The following is a 17,417-nucleotide window of genomic DNA, read 5'->3' as shown; positions in this document are numbered from 1 at the left end:
TTTATAAGATGAAAGGCAACTTTTTAGAAAGTGTATGCTGCTTCAAAGACTACTTTTAATTTTTTGAATAGTTGGAGGCATTCGATGCTTAACGCTTATGTCTCATTGAAAGTCAGTTAGCAATGTGTTAGTCACTTTTAAAAATGGTCCCTATATATTTGGGGCACAAATCTATAATAGGAATAGTTGTGGTAACGTTAAATGTCATCACACTTAACTATAAAGTACTTAAGTTTAGATGATTAAGTTCCTTAGTGAATAAATTCCCCAATGGTAATATATAGGTATATAAGCATGGGAGTCACTATAGCAAGCGTGTGGACTGTGGTATATCTACACTAAGAAATATGAAGTACCACAAAAAGAATGTTTCCCAAATCACTTTCTTGTTGACGTCTGCATCTACTTGCAACTCTGACTTAGGCGTCATCTTGAAAATATGACTCATAATCCAAAAAGACATTTTCTGATGCAAGTACAAAAATCATGACTGTAGCATGGATGGCTACTTTATTGCTCTCTGTTTTGATACAGGCAGTGTGGTACTGTTCTCTGCCTTTTTTTTAACAACTCAGGTAGAAACAATTGTAAAAAAATGTAAGACCTTTTCTTTTTTTTTCTTTTTTTTTCTGGAACCCAATCAACCTGTTGTGACTCCAAATCTGGTTCCTCTAGAGGTGTCCTTCATCAAACTAGCTTTTCCCTCTCTTTCTCTGTTCTCTGTAGAAAACCTCACGTTCCTTCCTGTCCACAGACCTGGTTTCAACAGCCAGGACAGAAGGCAGCCTCATCCTAGTCAGTCTTTGCCTGTCATCCTTTTGGTATGGCTCTGGCTTGGGAATTAACAACGTGCTTGGGCCCACTCAGGCTGATGGAGGAACCAAAGCAGTACGTTGCTTCCTGAAGTAGCATTCTCTTTGCTGGTCTAGGATGTACCAGTATCACAAAATTTTTCGGTGAAAGGGGATGTGACTCCTATGCTGTCTATAGAAATCAGTGCTGTCCCTGCACATTAGTGTGAGCAGAGAATGCCTGCTGTGCCTACCGGATCAGAAGATGCTCGTATAAATACACGTGGTCTGCAAATCTCAAATGTTCAGGCATGTAGAAAGCACTGAGCAGCACAGCACAGCTAAGCTGGCAGCACTTCTGGGCATACGTAAATAGGTTTTCTGTTACAAGTCTGATCAACTACAGACGTGGGATTTTTGTGGATCCTTCTCTTGGAGTTCAGTTCCTAAGCTCTGTTGTGCTCTAGTAGTTTGTGCTTACATTCTGGTTTACATGACGAAAAGCTTTTAGTGAAAATCACAGATGCAGTAATTTAACAGTGGAAAACATTTTTCTCTCATTCTCTAATTAACAGGTTAATGTGCTAAACAGAAAGTGGGCCAGGTATCGGAAGACATTTTAGTGTCCATAATACCTAGAAGGTTTTGAAGGTAGGGATGATAAGCTGCATAGGTATAATGTCACTTCAAATTGTCTGATATCATGCAAAGTTATATTGTAATGTAGCCAGCAGGTAAATCTTTCCTGACTTTTCACCAGATGATTCTAAATTTCATTATGGCTTAAAAAATAGGGAGTTTGGTATCATCACTTTTTTTTTCAGACCAGCTAAGAAATTTTCATCTTCCTGGGGAGTTTTTGGGTTTTCTTTACAGACTTCTATAGCAACATAATGACAAACTTCTCTGGTGTAAGAGGAATGAAATTCTATTTCTACTTACACAAGAGATCAGCTTAATCCATAGTACACATAAAAAGTAAAAAAAAAAAAAAAAAAAAATTGCTACTAGCAAATCTAAACTAACCGTAATAGTTCTGTTGTGGTTCTACCCAAGCTGCCCACTAGACTGCGATTTGTAAATCTGACAAACTGCTATAATTTTCAATGAACAATCAAAATCATAGTAGAAAGAAAAAGCTAAATGTTTGCCCTGTTTTATAGTTTTGCTTAAATGCTAACATTTAAAATAAGTGGTTCCAGTTTTAGTCAATGCCATTTTAACTGTTCAGTCCTTCCTCCTACATCCTTTTAATAACGTAACTGGAAGCAGCAAGGTTGACTGCTAAGATATGAGGTTAACACAGTAGTCAGAATTTATTTGCATTCTTTCTAAAACAATATTTGTTTTATAACTCTGACTCAGTTTCTGAGCCTGTCTTTCCCTGTGAGCTCCTTAGGTCTCACAAGCTAAGCAAAGCCAGGCCATGTCAGTTCTGAGTATGTCAGTATTTCCAAGGAAGACCTAGGTGCTGCAGAGACAGTACCATGACTCAGAAAGCAGTACACTTTCCTTGCCAGTAGCGCTGAAACAAATTCTTAGCTCACCCTCGTGGAAGGGACAGAAGACTAAAGCTAGTAATACCTTATGTCACATGGAATTAAAAAGAAGAGCTAAGTGTCTGTGTTTTAAGAACTAGGAATGCTAATTCCAAAGCCCTGCTCAAAATAAAGTCATGCAATTGCATTCTGTCAGAATTATTCCTACATTTTCAGTCAGATAAACAATCTTTTTTTTCACTTTTCACCTAAATTCCTATGCACTATAAATGCGAGCTGGTAAAAAGTTGCTACGAGCAGTTTTGTGAGTCAATATACTATTGTGAATGCATTATAACATCATAAACAATATGACCTTTGGTGTCATTTGAAAACAAATACTTAACATCACAAAATGCACTGAGGGTACTGTGTTAACGTTTGTGAAATATTTTCAAATTAACAGTTGAAAAAACTTTATGAGCATAAAATACAGTTACTGTAGTAAATTGGCTGCAGAGCAGCCATCCATCTAGTTGGGGCTTTGCATCTTCTACTTCCTTTCACAAAGTATGGGATATCCAGAGAATTCTCTGAGAAATAGGTTTCAAAACGAGTTTTTTTGTTTGGTGGCTAGCAACATGCAAACATCTATAGGACTTGTGTCAGAGAATATTCATCATATATGTCATTATAGATGACATATCCTGTTGTTTGAGATTACTGTTTTTTTGTCCCCTTCTCCTGAAGCAGTCCTTATGGTTACTAAGAACCAACAAACTGTTAATCCTCATTGATCATCACAGAAGAAACCATGCCCAAGCCAGCTCTACATTAAACAGTATGTCAGTAATTCTACACATTATTCTTATTGTCCCTGCAAATACCCAGTTACAAGAGATCACTTGCTAGTCTTCGCGTAAATGAACTTCTAACACAAGAAGGATGGTCTAAAGCAAAAGGCACTGGAGTAGAATTCAGAGGCATGACTCAACTTCTGTCTCTGACGCAAATTCCTTGTGTGGTAGCAGAGTCACGAACTGCTAGTTTACCAAGGCAGCGAATGCATTACAGCTCTTAGTTTCTATGCATAGCTGCACAGTGAAATTCAAAAAACCGAGTGAGGTATGTCTGCTCCTCTTCTAATACCCAGGGACATGTAGGCACTTAACACACAGCAGAATCCGGACTGGAGGAAGGTATTTTCTCTAGTGGGGGATTTCCGCTCCTGGAATTAATCACCTTAAGCCTTATTTTTTCTTACAGAAACAGAAATTAACTCAGTCTTTTGACTAGGAGATGGTCGGGAGGAATCACGATCCCAGTCTTAGCCAAGTCTAATCTAGAACATACAGAAACATGTGAGAAATTTCTGTTTAATATTCTCTTTTGCCAGGGGTAACTGAAGCTTCATTTTACACCTCTCAGAAGACTGCTTGCTCATGAGGTTTTACAGTTATCTGGGTTGAAAGTACCCACTTCTCTAATACTTCATGCAAAAGAAAACATTTACATCTTTGCTACCAGTGAAGGATTCATTCCATTCCTCTCTAAAATGAGTGTCTGTTGTCTGTATGAAGTGCTAATGCTGGGACTGGAAATAGGGTTCTTCTCTCTTCAAGTGACTTCTCAAAGTTACGAAACTATATTGTTCCCTCTTCCTTTTGGATATATATTGTCCATAAAATAAGAATGGATCAAGAAAAGAGAATACAAGCATCCTGACACCTTAACTTCTTTACAACCATTGCAACTTCCCAGAAGATCGGAGAAATGTGTCCTAACTCCTATTGGCAAACAATAAGATAGTGAGCGAGTGCCATGTTTGCATGGATCACAAATTGGAGGACTTTAAAAACACTTGCTACACTGAAACAAGCAGATAAGAGATTAAAGATGTATTAAATATGCTACATACTTAGTATGAAATAGGTATCATCGTGCCCAAATAAATATTTCCTGGCAGAAGACTAGAAATACGGACAAGCTTAATGTTAAAAGTACATGTCTACTTTGATTTCAGCGTTAGAAACAAAATAAGGGAGGCATGATAAGGGTCCACCCTCTGGACTGGGTGACTTAAAGCAGAAGTTGAATGCATGCTGGTTTTAGCGCTAGCCTTTATTCTGGACACCTATTCCCCATTCACAAGGTATAGGCAAGATTTTCTCCTGGAGACATTATCAGGGTGAAAAACAGTAGCAGGTGCGTATCGTTGGTGAATTTCTTTCACAAGTATCAGTTGGATAGAAAAGCATTCATTCCCTACTTGTTCATCCAATTTAGTGGCCTGCTTATTACCTTAAATAAAAAAAATTGATGGCAGTGAAATCTGTCCCAGCCCCAGGGAACTGAACTTAAAAAAGCCGTTATAAATGGCTGGCATTGGCATTTAAAGCCAATCACATCCTGTCCTGTCTCATTTGGCTTTATAGTATTACAAACTTTATCATAAATCATACATTTAAGACACAGGCCTAACTTCAATCACAGGAATATTTTCTCTTAGGCATTACAACCCCTTCTCCACTCTTCCTGCATACTTACAGTGTGGCACTGCTGGTTCTTGCAGATAACGAAAGGACATTAGGTTCTGCAATCCCCTTCCATGTAATCAGTGAGCTTCAAGGTTTTCTTGGGAAGGTGATTCAGGTGAGTAGCCAGGAAACCAACTTGGTAGGTCCACTCATCTGGTTGAAGTTATCACCGTTTACAGTGTCCTAAGCTGTATGGTGCTGAGGAGATCTTCAGGAGCTATCTATCCCCTGGGCATTTGATTCTGTACTGTGCACGTATTTATTTAGATTTATTATTGTCATCAAAGATGGCTCAGGAGTACCTCTCCCTTCCTAGTCCTGACACCACTAGAAGCAGTATTTCATATCAACCACTAATAAGAAATGATGTCTTTGAAAGGGCTGTCTCAACTTATTGAAAAACTTCAATACAAGTCTTTAAAACACATAATAGTGTATTTTTAGGGGAAAAAAAAATCCCACCAAATTATTTCTTTTTTCTCTTTTTTCCTACCACCTTGTTTTTGTTTTCTCACTTCTTTACTTTTTTGTGCATCTCTTACTTCTACATATATATCTATGTGCATTTTTCTGCTAGCATGGTCTAGTGATTTAAGACATGCAGAAAGTAGATGGACTTTGGTTTCTGGTTCCTTCACATTTGATTTAGTTTCTTGTTTTCTTCGCATTCTTTTGATAGAACAGGCAATCCTTAGGGTGCCTGATCTCACAGAATATGAATATTTGAAAGAAAGAGATAATTACACCTTTAGTTAATTTTTTACTTATATGATTTTCCCTGCCTCTTTTTTGATGATTCTAGCAGAGTTCAGATCATTTTCACTGAGGTGGAGAATAAGGTGCAGGGCAACGCTATTCTCTGATAGCATGTGTGCCACCTACGGATAAAACTTTTTCAAAGTCATCTATGTTATTTGTGTTGGCGTGGACACTGCAGCAAGGAATAAGATGGGATTCCCTGTCTATCCAGCTGCCAGTATTCACCAGTAAATTCTCCTGTCTCCAAAGCCCTGGCCTGGGACGCTGCAATCCACAGGCCATTTTTCAACTGCACAGGCAGTAGCTATGCCACTGCTCAGCACTGCTGGTAGGAGGATGCAGGCAGCTCCAGAGTTCCCTGAACCCAGAGCACAATGTTGTCCATGGCTTTTCGGGTTTAGTGTAAGGCTCATAACCATGTGTATTGGGTTTGTGTGGCAAGGTTTTGGTAGCAGGGGGGCTGCAGGGGCGGCTTCTGTGAGAAGCTGCCAGAAGCTTCCCCTGTGTCCGACACAGCCAACGCCAGCCGGCTCCAAGAGGGACCCGCTGCTGGCCAAGGCCGAGCCCATCAGCGATGGTGGCAGCGCCTCTGGGGGAATGGAGTTAAGAAGGAGGGAAAAAAAAGCCAGGCAGCATTTGCAGCCGGAGAGAGGAGTGAGAACATGGGGGAGAACAGCCCTGCAGCCCCCAGCCCAGAGCAGCAGGAGGGGCAGGAGGGGCTCCAGGCGCCGGAGCAGAGGGTCCCCGGCAGCCCCTGGGGAAGCCCACGGGGAGGCCGGCTGTGCCCCTGTGGCCATGGAGCTCCACAGGGGAGCAGATCTGCACCCGCAGCCGGGGAGGGCCCCACGCCGGAGCAGGGGGATGCCCGAAGGAGGCCGTGACCCCGTGGGCAGCCCGCGCTGGGGCCGGCTCCTGGCAGGGCCTGTGGCCCCGTGGGGAGAGAGAGGAGCCCCGGCTGGAGCAGGGTTGCTGGCAGCACTTGTGAGCCCGCGGGGCCCAGGCTGGAGCCGTCTGTCCCTGAAGGACGGCACCCGTGGGGGGACCCAGGCTGGAGCAGTTGGTGAAGAACTGCAGCCCGTGGGAAGGACCCATGTTGGAGAAGTCCATGGAGGACTGTCTCCCGTGGGAGGGACCCCAGGCTGGAGCAGGGCAGAGGGTGAGGACTTCTCTCCCTGAGGAGGAAGGAGCGGCAGAGACCAGGTGTGATGAACTGACCACAGCCCCCATTCCCCGTCCCCCTGCGCCGCTCGGGGGGAGGAGGGAGAGAAATCAGGAGTGAAGCTGAGCCTGGGAAGAAGGGAGGGGTGGGGGGAAGGTGTTTTAAGATTTGTTTTTATTTCTCATTACTCTACTCTGATTTGATTGGCAATAAACTGAACTAATTTCCCCAAGTCGAGTCTGTTATTCCCGTGACGGTAATTGGTGACTGATCTCTCCCTGCCCTTATCTCGACCCACCAGCCTTTTTGTTATATTTCCTCTCCCCTGTCCAGCTGAGGAGGGGAGGGACAGAGCAGCTTTTGTGGGCACCTGGTGTCCAGCCAGGGCCAACCCACCACACCATGACTACATTATCACTAAAATACACATTAATAAACAGATGTCTTAAATATTCCCAGCTTTTTAAACCTCAGAATCAGTATTTTTACAGAAATGTTTCAGAAATAATTCACAATGTATGAAATAGGGAAACCAGAGTTGACGCTAAGTGTAAACCTGTCTTAATGTTAATTTTGTTAATTTTGCTCTACTCTCCAAAAAAATGTTTTGATCCAAAAAGCACTGAAAAGTAAAGTTAGCCTTCCTCTGACACCAACAGTTGTTTAATGGATCTTTTCTTAAATACCAGGTAAATATCAGAGACAGAGTTTTGGGCCCTGTGTTTGTAATAATCCCCCATATATGCTTCTGTCTTTACATCTTAGGATGCCTGAAATCCTCTTTCTGTTTACAAGTGGGGAAACAGAGGCATAGGGAGATGAAATGTCTTGCCCATCACGTGTGAATCAACTCTGTAGATCGTCTTTTCCATTATGAAAAGCACAAATTATTCAACCTCAACTGATTTATTTCTCTCCTAAGAGAACACAATGTTCTCAGCAAAGCTACCAGGCCAACCAAATAAATTTCCCACAGGCAAAGGAAAAATATGTATAGCTACTTCCAGGATCTTGGTGGGGAAATTATCTCCCCGCTATTACTGGATGTTCTATTCCTTTTTTTTTTTTTCCCCTCCTTTTCCATACTTTCTGCATGGCCTTCATTTATTTTATGGCTGATGGCAACATCTCCAGACAGATCCTTCCACAGAAAACACTGTGGCTTCAAGTGGACTGCTGCATGAGAAATATGCCTAGGACCTGCCATTTGAAAGAAAATGAGCATATCATTCCAGCGACGTACAAGCCTGGGGACCCACTGTAGAAAGCACACCCGAAATCTGCTGTGTGCTGCTGCTGCACAGTTGGGTTGGCACTCTCCATGCTCCTGCCTCCGATTTTATTATTTTTCCCCCCTTTATTAGGCTAATACACCTGGCACATCAGATCCTGCAACTTGCTGCCACTGAAATTGCTATTTCCAGTCCAAACGGTGGTAGGAGGAATTGAACTGAGGTTCCTTTGTGTGGTCACCTATAGACAATGGCCACTAGCATGCAGAGCCACATGCCAATTGCTGATGTATATTTGGCTGACGTTTCAGACCCAACTTTGCACCTTTCTAATCATTAATCAACAATCAGACAAAGGATATATTGCTGAGTGCAGACAGCAGCCAATACAGACCTCTAATACATTATGGATTCTCTGTCAGCACATTTATTTATTGTTTGCAGTGTTCTGTTTGAAAATCCCTCTGCTCTTTCATTTTATTTATTTATTTATTTACTTATTTATTTCACTTTAGTTGGATTTAACAAAGCAGAGAAGCTTCATTTATTAACATTTTTTACAAACCTGAATGATGGATGACTTTATATAAAATATATTTATAATATTATTTTTGGTATTTACCACAACTTAACAAAATCTTTAACAAATATATCATTAAGTGAAACAGAATTAAATTGCATGGGCAGTGTCAGATTATGTTTTTTCCTCAGGTGAGTATCCAGTGAATCATTTCATCATTATTTAACACTATAATAAAGGGTGACTATCAGCTTAGAGAGAAATGAATACACATTTGTCTGTACCTCCAGCATTCAGTGGGATTTTTCACAGTATCATAAAAGCAAGCAACAATAAGGACCTCACTGTTCTGTGGCTGGGCTTTAACACAAATGCATCCATGGACCTCGGGTTCTGCACAGCGTGCAACCATGCTCTGCTATCAAATTAATGTTAAAATATGTATGTCCTGGCTTCTGATTTACAATATCATTGACAAATAGTAAAAAGGACAGGCATGCCATAAAGTTTATGGATGGAGTGATGGCATGCACAATGATGTCTCATAAAGAATAAAGGGGGAAAAGTTATTTATTCTTGTGGATTCAAGAACTAAAATACAGATAGACTGGCTGCGTGCACAGAATTTTTCATAAATATCCCACAGTGCACCCTGTTGTACAGCAGCCATACATTAATTAGAGCATTCAGCAGACACTGCAATGTGTTACACTCACCCAAGTGAATCTTCATTTTTCACATGCAGGGCCTTACTAATTAAAATCAGCTTTGCAATTAAATGTGGAAAATTGTGTTAAACTTTCAAGCGTGGTTTAGAAAAAATGTATTTATTTTTAGAGTATTTTATTTTGATGCAAATGAATTCTCCATCAAAGTGAGACCAGTAAAAGGGAGGTATGAGGATTTCTCTTTTTTGTATTATAGATGCTCCTCTCAGTTGCAAGTTGCAATGCTCCACTATCTCTCTGCCAGTACCTGGCCCTGTTCCAATGCTTTTAGTGAGTGCTATCTGTCAAGGCATGAATAATACAGCCCCTAGGCTGTCGGCAGAATCCAAATGAGGCATACATCAGGAAGCAAGCACTCGACTTTAGCTCCAGAACATGCTCCTGTGAAGACAGGCAATTATTCACCCACGGCTGCAGCCATGGCAATCAAACTGGTGGGTGAAAAGGTATATGAAATGAAAAAATTTGAATAAGAAGTATGGCACAACAAGCCACAGAAATTCAATAATTTTCTAATAAGAGAGAGACATTTGAGTCTTTTAATTTCTAAGTTTGGGAGCCTGAATTATTTCACTTACTCTGTTCTAAAATATGGATGACAAAACTACAGTGCATAATGCCAAGGCAATACAAGGGTATGTGGGGCTTTTCCTAATCAAAAGAGCAATGCTAAACTCTAAGGTATTTATACATTCAAAAAGTCTGTTGTATCAAGTGACAAAGCTCATGCTTAAAAATTAAAAGATGGTCAAAACAATTCTATCTGTATAATGTAATAGAAACAAACAGAGGCAGAGTAGTAAAGCAACAAAGAACTGGTTGATAGTGAGTAATCTGGTGGCAAGTTAAAATGCAATGTATTTTATAAGGTTAGGAACAATTCATACATTGTAGTTCTAAATATTTTTTATGACCCTTCTTCATTTTTGAGAGTCGCTTCTTTTTGCAAGACATTGTATCAGTGATTAATGAAAAAAGTCCCTTACAAATGCAATAAGAACTGAAGAAAAGGCATGCAAAATTCCTTGGAACATGAAATGTTTAACTTGGTTTATTTCATCTGAATTCTTATTTTCAGCAGTCAAACTGAAATTCGTGATATAGCAAGAGCTTTATCAGTATTTCCATTTTAAATCTGAAGGTTTTATCATTTGGCCTTAGAATTCATCCTTCACTGAAATTTGATGCATATTGCTTCAGACTCATATTGTGTTTTGTTTTAATTTCTATACAATGGCTTTGCCTGCTTTCAAATATACTCTGATATATGCATTAAATTAATATACATAGCGCTGTGCTAACAGCTCAAGATTCTTTTTAGGGCTCTTATTTGTTAGAATGTGTTTCAGTTCATGTGAAGCATGTGGTATTTGGCAAGTGATTAATCCATTACAGAATCTAATTGGTTTTGTTACTTGACAAAAAAAATATACTATGATGTTAAGAAGCTTTTAAAATAGGCCACTTAATGGAATACAGTTAGGATTTTTATGTGTCTGCATACCTATTTACACGGCAAACCATAGGCATCTATTGGGTATATGATGTGTTTTGAAAAAAAATACTAAATGCAGAGCAACACAGTAGGGTGTAAGATTTCAAAACTGTCATTCACATCTTCTCACTATAACACAGGCCAGTTTGCACTCAGTTACTCTAGAGTAACTATGGGATTTGCACCTGCAGAACTTAGACCAGAAACTGGATTCACTTTTACATTTATATTTGTATACACAGAATATGAATCCTGTTGTCTTTAAAGCTGATTAATGAAACTGGCAAAGTTCCTACTAATTGCAATGGAAGAACGCTTGAATCTACGGTTTTTGTCAGACACTCAGCCGACAGACGTCCTGAAAACACAGTTCTGGGAACACTCTCCTGGTGTGGTTTGAGTAACTGCTATATACCCAGATGGACTGTTCAGAGCTAAAAGTATTCAAGGATCTGGACCAAGCTTATTGTTCAAAGTTAATTCACAGCTCTGAACGTGTGAAGGGTTCTGTTCGTTATTACGCTGCTATGCACAATGAACCTGAAGAGCTACCAAGTGAATAAAACAAACAGCATCGGGAGCATGGTGCAGGGAGAGGCTCTGGTTTTCACTCCTAAGATTTGAATTCTTTGTCTCCACCACTATCTGAATTGTGTCTATGGCTTATTTTTTGGTTTTGTTTTTGTTTTCAGATCTTTCACAACCTTTGTCTGTCTTTTTATCTTTTGGGACCTGAGGCTGCAAAGATACATGCATTTCTTTAACTGCGTGACCTGTGAGTAGTTCAGTTGGCCTCGGGAGCCTGGAAACACAAACAACAGGTAATTAAGTCCTATCTGTGTAAACTCTAACATCTAGGCACTGCTTCATGTTGCGCATCACAGTGCTAGAGGGTCCATGATAGCTTCAGGTTTCTAGGTATTACTAAAATACAAAAAAAAGAGATGAGTCTGCTCTGCAGAAAGCAGGCACGCCACCCAGCTTTGGGCACTTATCTTCATTGCCCAAACTGGGATGCTAATCTTCCTGAACTTTCTTTGCAGTCACTGGAGAGAAGTGCTTTCACCGAGTTAATTTTAGAGATCCTAGCACCCTGCCCTGAAGTGCCCTGCAGAGAACCCTTCCATCTTAGCTGTCTATTAGCACGCCCAACTAACAAGCTAAAAATTAAGCACCAAACTTAAAGAGTCGAGAGCAAAGTACCAAGTCGCACAAGGTTTCACTTCAAACTAAGATCTGACATACAGAAAAAATGAAAAAGATGGAAATGATACAAGAAGCTATTACCACTGTTACCCTAACTAGTATCAGTCTTGTGTCTTCATACACCTCAAAGGAAATATCAATGCCATAAAAGGCCTGCTTGTTTCCCCAGCTAACCCTAACATTGCAGGTCTTTCATAATTAAAAATACAATTGGGGTACAAAACATATGTTAAAACTCTTCTTTAATTTTTACCTGATATTTTATCAGCAGAACAAAATTTCATCCCCTGAATCTGTCTAAAAATTTGAAAGGATATGCTTATTTTAGTTCAAGTTTAATGTAGTCTCTGAACATGGTTTTCACTGTCACATTGATATTACAAGGATAAAATTACAATTAAAAAAAACCCTTGAAATTCCAGAGACTTCAAGATGTTACAGAAGAAAGAGAATTTTGGAGAGCTCTGACTACATCTAGTGGAAGCAAATACATTTCATTCCGAATAATGAGCCAGCCTGGTATTGTGAATGGAAAGGTCTTAACCTCATTAAAATGCTCTGTAGGTCTAAACGGAATTGAGTTAGGCATCAGCTGAGATATGCAATTCCCTGAACACATCAAATTTTTAAGACAGTCTGATTTCTTTGGAAGAAATGTTTGAGGGTCTTTCCCACCCAAATAGCAAAACAGAAAAAGAAATAGATAAATTCCTTCAGATTCTTTCAAAAGCTTAAATTTACTAGATGTTAAATAGTAACACAATTGTAACACAATTACTGGTCTTTTAGAAAATAGATATGTACGTTGCAAACCTCAACAAAGAACTTCGTGTTTTTACACTAAGTAAGACACATATTGGTTAAATATATTTTGATTAGTGGATTGGCAATCAGGGTGACAAGAAAACATAAAAAACCCACAAATTCTTTAGCCAGTTAAAAAAAAGGAATTTTTGATGTGTTTCCAATTTTTATTCTTTGCGCATCCGCCCAAAATTTCATTTAATTAACAGCTCTGAGATTCAGTCTGTTCATGTACTGAGGTAGCAGAATCATGTCAAGAAAGCAAAATACAGAATTAATGTCTCAAAACTGCATGTAATCTCTCCAAACCTCATATCCATACCTTCTCCCTCCCCAAAAAGGGTGATTTTACAGAAACACAGACACATAGATCAAAGTTAGAGCAATTCAGAAGAAAAGTCAGATTATTTTTAAGCTAAAGAGTTTCTTTCTGTATGTTTCAAGACTTCTGCTTTTGAAATCTGCATGCAAATCCCATGAAGTGTAAAGAAATGTATGTAGCTACAATGTTGTAACTAGAAAGGACATTATAATCATGTCATTTAACTGTTGACTGCTCGTGAAATTTCTGAGGGAAAAGAAGAATTTGGTGTCATTCATCAATTACTGATGAGGCTTGTATTTACATGAAGAAAATGGACAAAAAACCCCCATGGTTTGAAATGAGGAGCCACAAGTGAATTTAAGAATTATTTACGAAGAATTAAGAAGAATTATTTTGGTTACTTTTCCTAAATCGGTGTTCCAATCTAACCAATCCTTTAAATAACCACAGAAATGTTACCACTTCTATGAGTGAGAAAAAGACTGGGAAAAGAAACTTAAATATAATTATTTTATGTTTTGTATTGTTTAAATGTAATTCAAAATAATTTTAATATCAGGGATATCACTCTTCTTGTTCTAATTTTGAAAGTATTTTCTGAACTTGTCCTTAAGCTTCATTCACTGTTAAGAAAAAAGGCACACAAGTGGACTGAGTGGCACTGAGTAGACTGACATGTCACTGGTTGGTATCTTTTCCTGTTTCAAATAAATGCCTTAACCACAAATGTATAATTTCAATTTAACTCATAAAAATTATATGCCCTCATTACAAAGCAGTTATCAGATTTGGTGAGAAATATGTGCTCTTGTAAACTCCACGAGTGCTTTAAAACCTGAAAAAGTCAAGAATGGAAAAAAATCTTAACAGCTTCCGAAGAATTTAACACTGATTTGAACACCTCCCTCTATTCAGAAGAGAGATGGCCAAAACATCAGCCATTTTATCTCCTACAACAGGCTGCTGTATAAAATATTTTAAATGAAATGCACAGCACATCAGAAAAATTCATATATTCTAGAGCTGTTAAATTTTCAAAATATTGCACAAGAAATTCATGGACATCTGATTCAGGGAAGGAATGCTGTTTATACAGCAGTACAACACTATTGAGTGCTGACATTGCAGACACAGAAATGTAAAGACTGAGCTCTGAATTAATTTGAAGCACATGTAGTATGTTTAATATATGCTACCTTGATATATTATTAACAATAAACAGCTAAAAACATTTTCCTAAAGGAGATGTCTCCATATACCATGGTTTAGAAACTGAAGTGAAGGTATTTATAACTAAAATACAACATTTGAATCCTGAAGTCTTATTATCACTGATGTGTCTTAGGCTTTGACCTTTGAATGTAACCTGATCATCGAACTTAAAATGTTCAGAAGCTCATTTTCATTCAGTTATAAAATACATTAAATAAGAGAAGTCTTACTGGCACCAACACATCAGTAGGGACAAATTTTAATTTGCAACACATGAGCAAGAGAACGGTATGCAAAAATTGAGGGAAGGTTGACAATGAGAACAAGTTTACTCAGCAAAAATGAGAGTTAGATTTTGTGTGACATTCAGAAAGAAAAAAAAGGTGAATCTGAATGTCTTCTAGAATGTCTAACTGCTAATTTTTATCATTGTTTGGTTTATCAAGGTCATGCCAGATAACTTGTTTACCAAATCTCTTCACTAAATTATGAAAAATTACAGATATTACCTTCTGTGCCTTGCATATTTGCCACTAACATGACCACTGCCATCACAGCCAGGCGTGGGACAGCTGCAAGAGAGATAGAATTAATTATATAGGTGCTGGCGTGCTGCAGAAAGATTATACTAAAAGCAGGCAGTAGGTATTGCAGAGATGGAGGGCAACAAAGACAGAAAGAGAAATCAAATAACTGAAGGGGAAAAAAAAGAGGGGATGCTTTTTATTAGCAAGTCTCAAGGGAATTAATTTCATCAGTGCAGCAGGGCATGATCAAACCACCAATGAACTTGAAAGTGCATTATACCCATTAAAAGGCATGAATTTTCTAAATTGCTAATGGGGATACATTTTACACTCAGAGCACTAACCTGAACAGCTCTTGTATGGCTGGTTCCACGGGAACTGCAGAGAGATGGAAAATATATAAAAATTTATCATCTATTACAAGTACCCCTCTTCTACAGAAAATTACCAGAAAGGTTGTGTAAAAGCAAGGGTCAGAATGAATCTTGCAAAGAGATTCTGGAGGATGAAGGTCACCCTGAGCAGGGGCCTTGAGTGATTTACTGAAGCAAGAGACGTACCTCGAACACCTTTGGAGCGTGTGCGATGGCGCTTCTCGTCTGCATCCACCTCCATCTGGGAATAGATTAGCAGGCAGTCAATGTTCTTATCCTGCATGCACAGACTATCAATGCACAGACTGATACAGTCTCTCACACAATTTATTGACACTATTTTAATTCCATTTTATCCTGTAAGGGAAAGTCCACCTTACAGGGGATTTTTAGGATCTTTATGTTTATTTAAAAACAGAAAATGCGGTAATTTCTGCTTTAATCAGTCTGTTTGCATGCCCTGCTTTCATAGCAAATTGTGTGCAACTAAGTGCTGGTTCTTCTTTTTGAAGGGATATTTCTGACATAAACCCCTTATTAATCCTATGTATTTTGAAACAGGGATTCAATAGATTTCTATACAATTTAAAGTCAAGCGGTCACACACTACCAGTTGCTTTCTAACCAAACATTGGAATGGGAAAGAAAGCAAGGAATAATGACTGAAAAGGAGATAAAAAGTCATCATCAGAACTTCTAAGATTTCATGTTATTTAATATGGCATTATGACCTTTGCCAACGCGTTTCATTGTTTAGATGTGTTTTTCAAGTTTCAGGAATGTGTTCACTTGCTACGTATGGCTAAATCTTTACCTTCATTTTATAAACAGCATGGCTATCTGATGTAGCTTTCTATGCAGTAGTAAATATACATCCACCTTAAATATTTGCCAGACAGGGGCAGGGCTGCAGATTAGACCTCGGAAAGTATCATAAACACTGATCTGTAGTAGTTACCATAGGGCCACATGGTTTCTTCTGATCTTCCATGTGCTATTGCCACCAGATTTTCAAAGGTAAACTGCATAGGCTAGCTAGCATTTACCATTTTGTACAACACAAGCAGATTGTGCTGAACATGTTGAGTTCAACTGTGTCAGGGAAAATATATGTGGTATCTGTATCGTCAGCTCCTTTGGATATGGAAGAATGGGATGGCAAGATGGATGTGTGGCGGTTCATACACAGAGATGATATTGTAAAGGTCAGGAAGCACAGAAATCGACCATGGGGCGCTAGTTCCCCCAGAAAAAAAAACAAACCACTGGTTGATAGCAATATCCTTGGATTGATACCTGGTAAGAATGTCACATCTTTCATGTAAAAACATGGAAACAGGTCAAAGAGACTGGCAGTTAACCCTTTAATCACACAGCTTTCTTTGGTCAGTTCCTAACACAAATGATGTGGGAAGTAACTAACATGGAAGAAATCAGAGAGTGCTTTTTACAGAACTCCCTCAACACATTACATCAGGAGGAAAGAGTCAGCACAACAACATGTGTGAGTGACAGGGATTTGGTGGAAAGAAAAGGCCACTCTCACAAGGCTCTGTGCTCCTGATGTAGTTCTGCTGCTTGGTAGTCATCATCAAAAATTACCCATTAGATGGTGATATTCTTTTTATTTGACTAATAAGAAAACAGTACATTGTGCTATTCTGTAACTCCTGCAATGTGTAAGCACTTGACAGGAGACTAGAAGTGGAGTTACTTGATATTCAGCCTAGTATGTTTTTTAAAAAGTTTGTAAACATTACCTAGCATCATTTGTCACCACTGAAAAATCTGCTGAAAGCACTGTTATGAACTGGAAATACTGCCCCGGTTGTTATGATTGTCTGTGTAAATTTAGAAGGGGCAAACTACAAAACAGATCTGCCTGTCTCTCTAAACCAGAGAAAGCACTTCAGCTCAAGAATGATGTGACTACAATTTTAACTATGCTGACAGTCAAAGAAGAAATCTCTAAGCTGGAAAAACCCCTACAGGACCCTCACAATCCAGATCCAGAAGCAGGCCAAGGTGAAAAAAGATTTTAAAAGCTGCAGGCATGCAGTGTTATTTTAAATTGTTGTGTATCTTACATAGCTTGCCGCTTCTCCAGAAAGGCACTGATCTACCTGCCCTTGCCTGTGACCTAGATGCCCTGTCATGTATAGCAACGTGTGTCTTGGATGCTCTATGATAATGGTAGGTGCCTATGTTTAGCCAGTGGAATCTTGCTCTGACTTTATCTGTACGCTCACTCACAGATCTTCAACACTTTG

At 39.1% G+C, this 17,417-nt stretch overlaps 1 protein-coding gene across 3 annotated transcripts in view; it reads right to left on the bottom strand.

Annotated features, from left to right (window-relative positions):
- MYT1L (myelin transcription factor 1 like) overlaps positions 1-15,388 on the bottom strand; it is a gene marked incomplete at both ends in the record, with an annotated part of 126,304 nt that extends 110,916 nt beyond the window's left edge. For all 3 annotated transcript variants that reach the window (XM_081998081.1, XM_081998082.1, XM_081998083.1), the window contains 3 exons: positions 14,756-14,818; positions 15,118-15,151; positions 15,334-15,388. In XM_081998081.1, the coding sequence (XP_081854207.1) occupies positions 14,756-14,818; positions 15,118-15,151; positions 15,334-15,388 (152 nt within the window). The remainder of the gene's footprint in view (positions 1-14,755; positions 14,819-15,117; positions 15,152-15,333) is intronic.
- Between the last annotated feature and the right edge of the window lie 2,029 nt (positions 15,389-17,417).

This window comes from Phaethon aethereus (genome assembly GCF_964289735.1).
Source record: "Phaethon aethereus genome assembly, chromosome: 3".
Classification (NCBI taxonomy): Eukaryota; Metazoa; Chordata; class Aves; order Phaethontiformes; family Phaethontidae; genus Phaethon; species Phaethon aethereus.
This window is presented reverse-complemented; position numbering and strand designations above follow the sequence as displayed.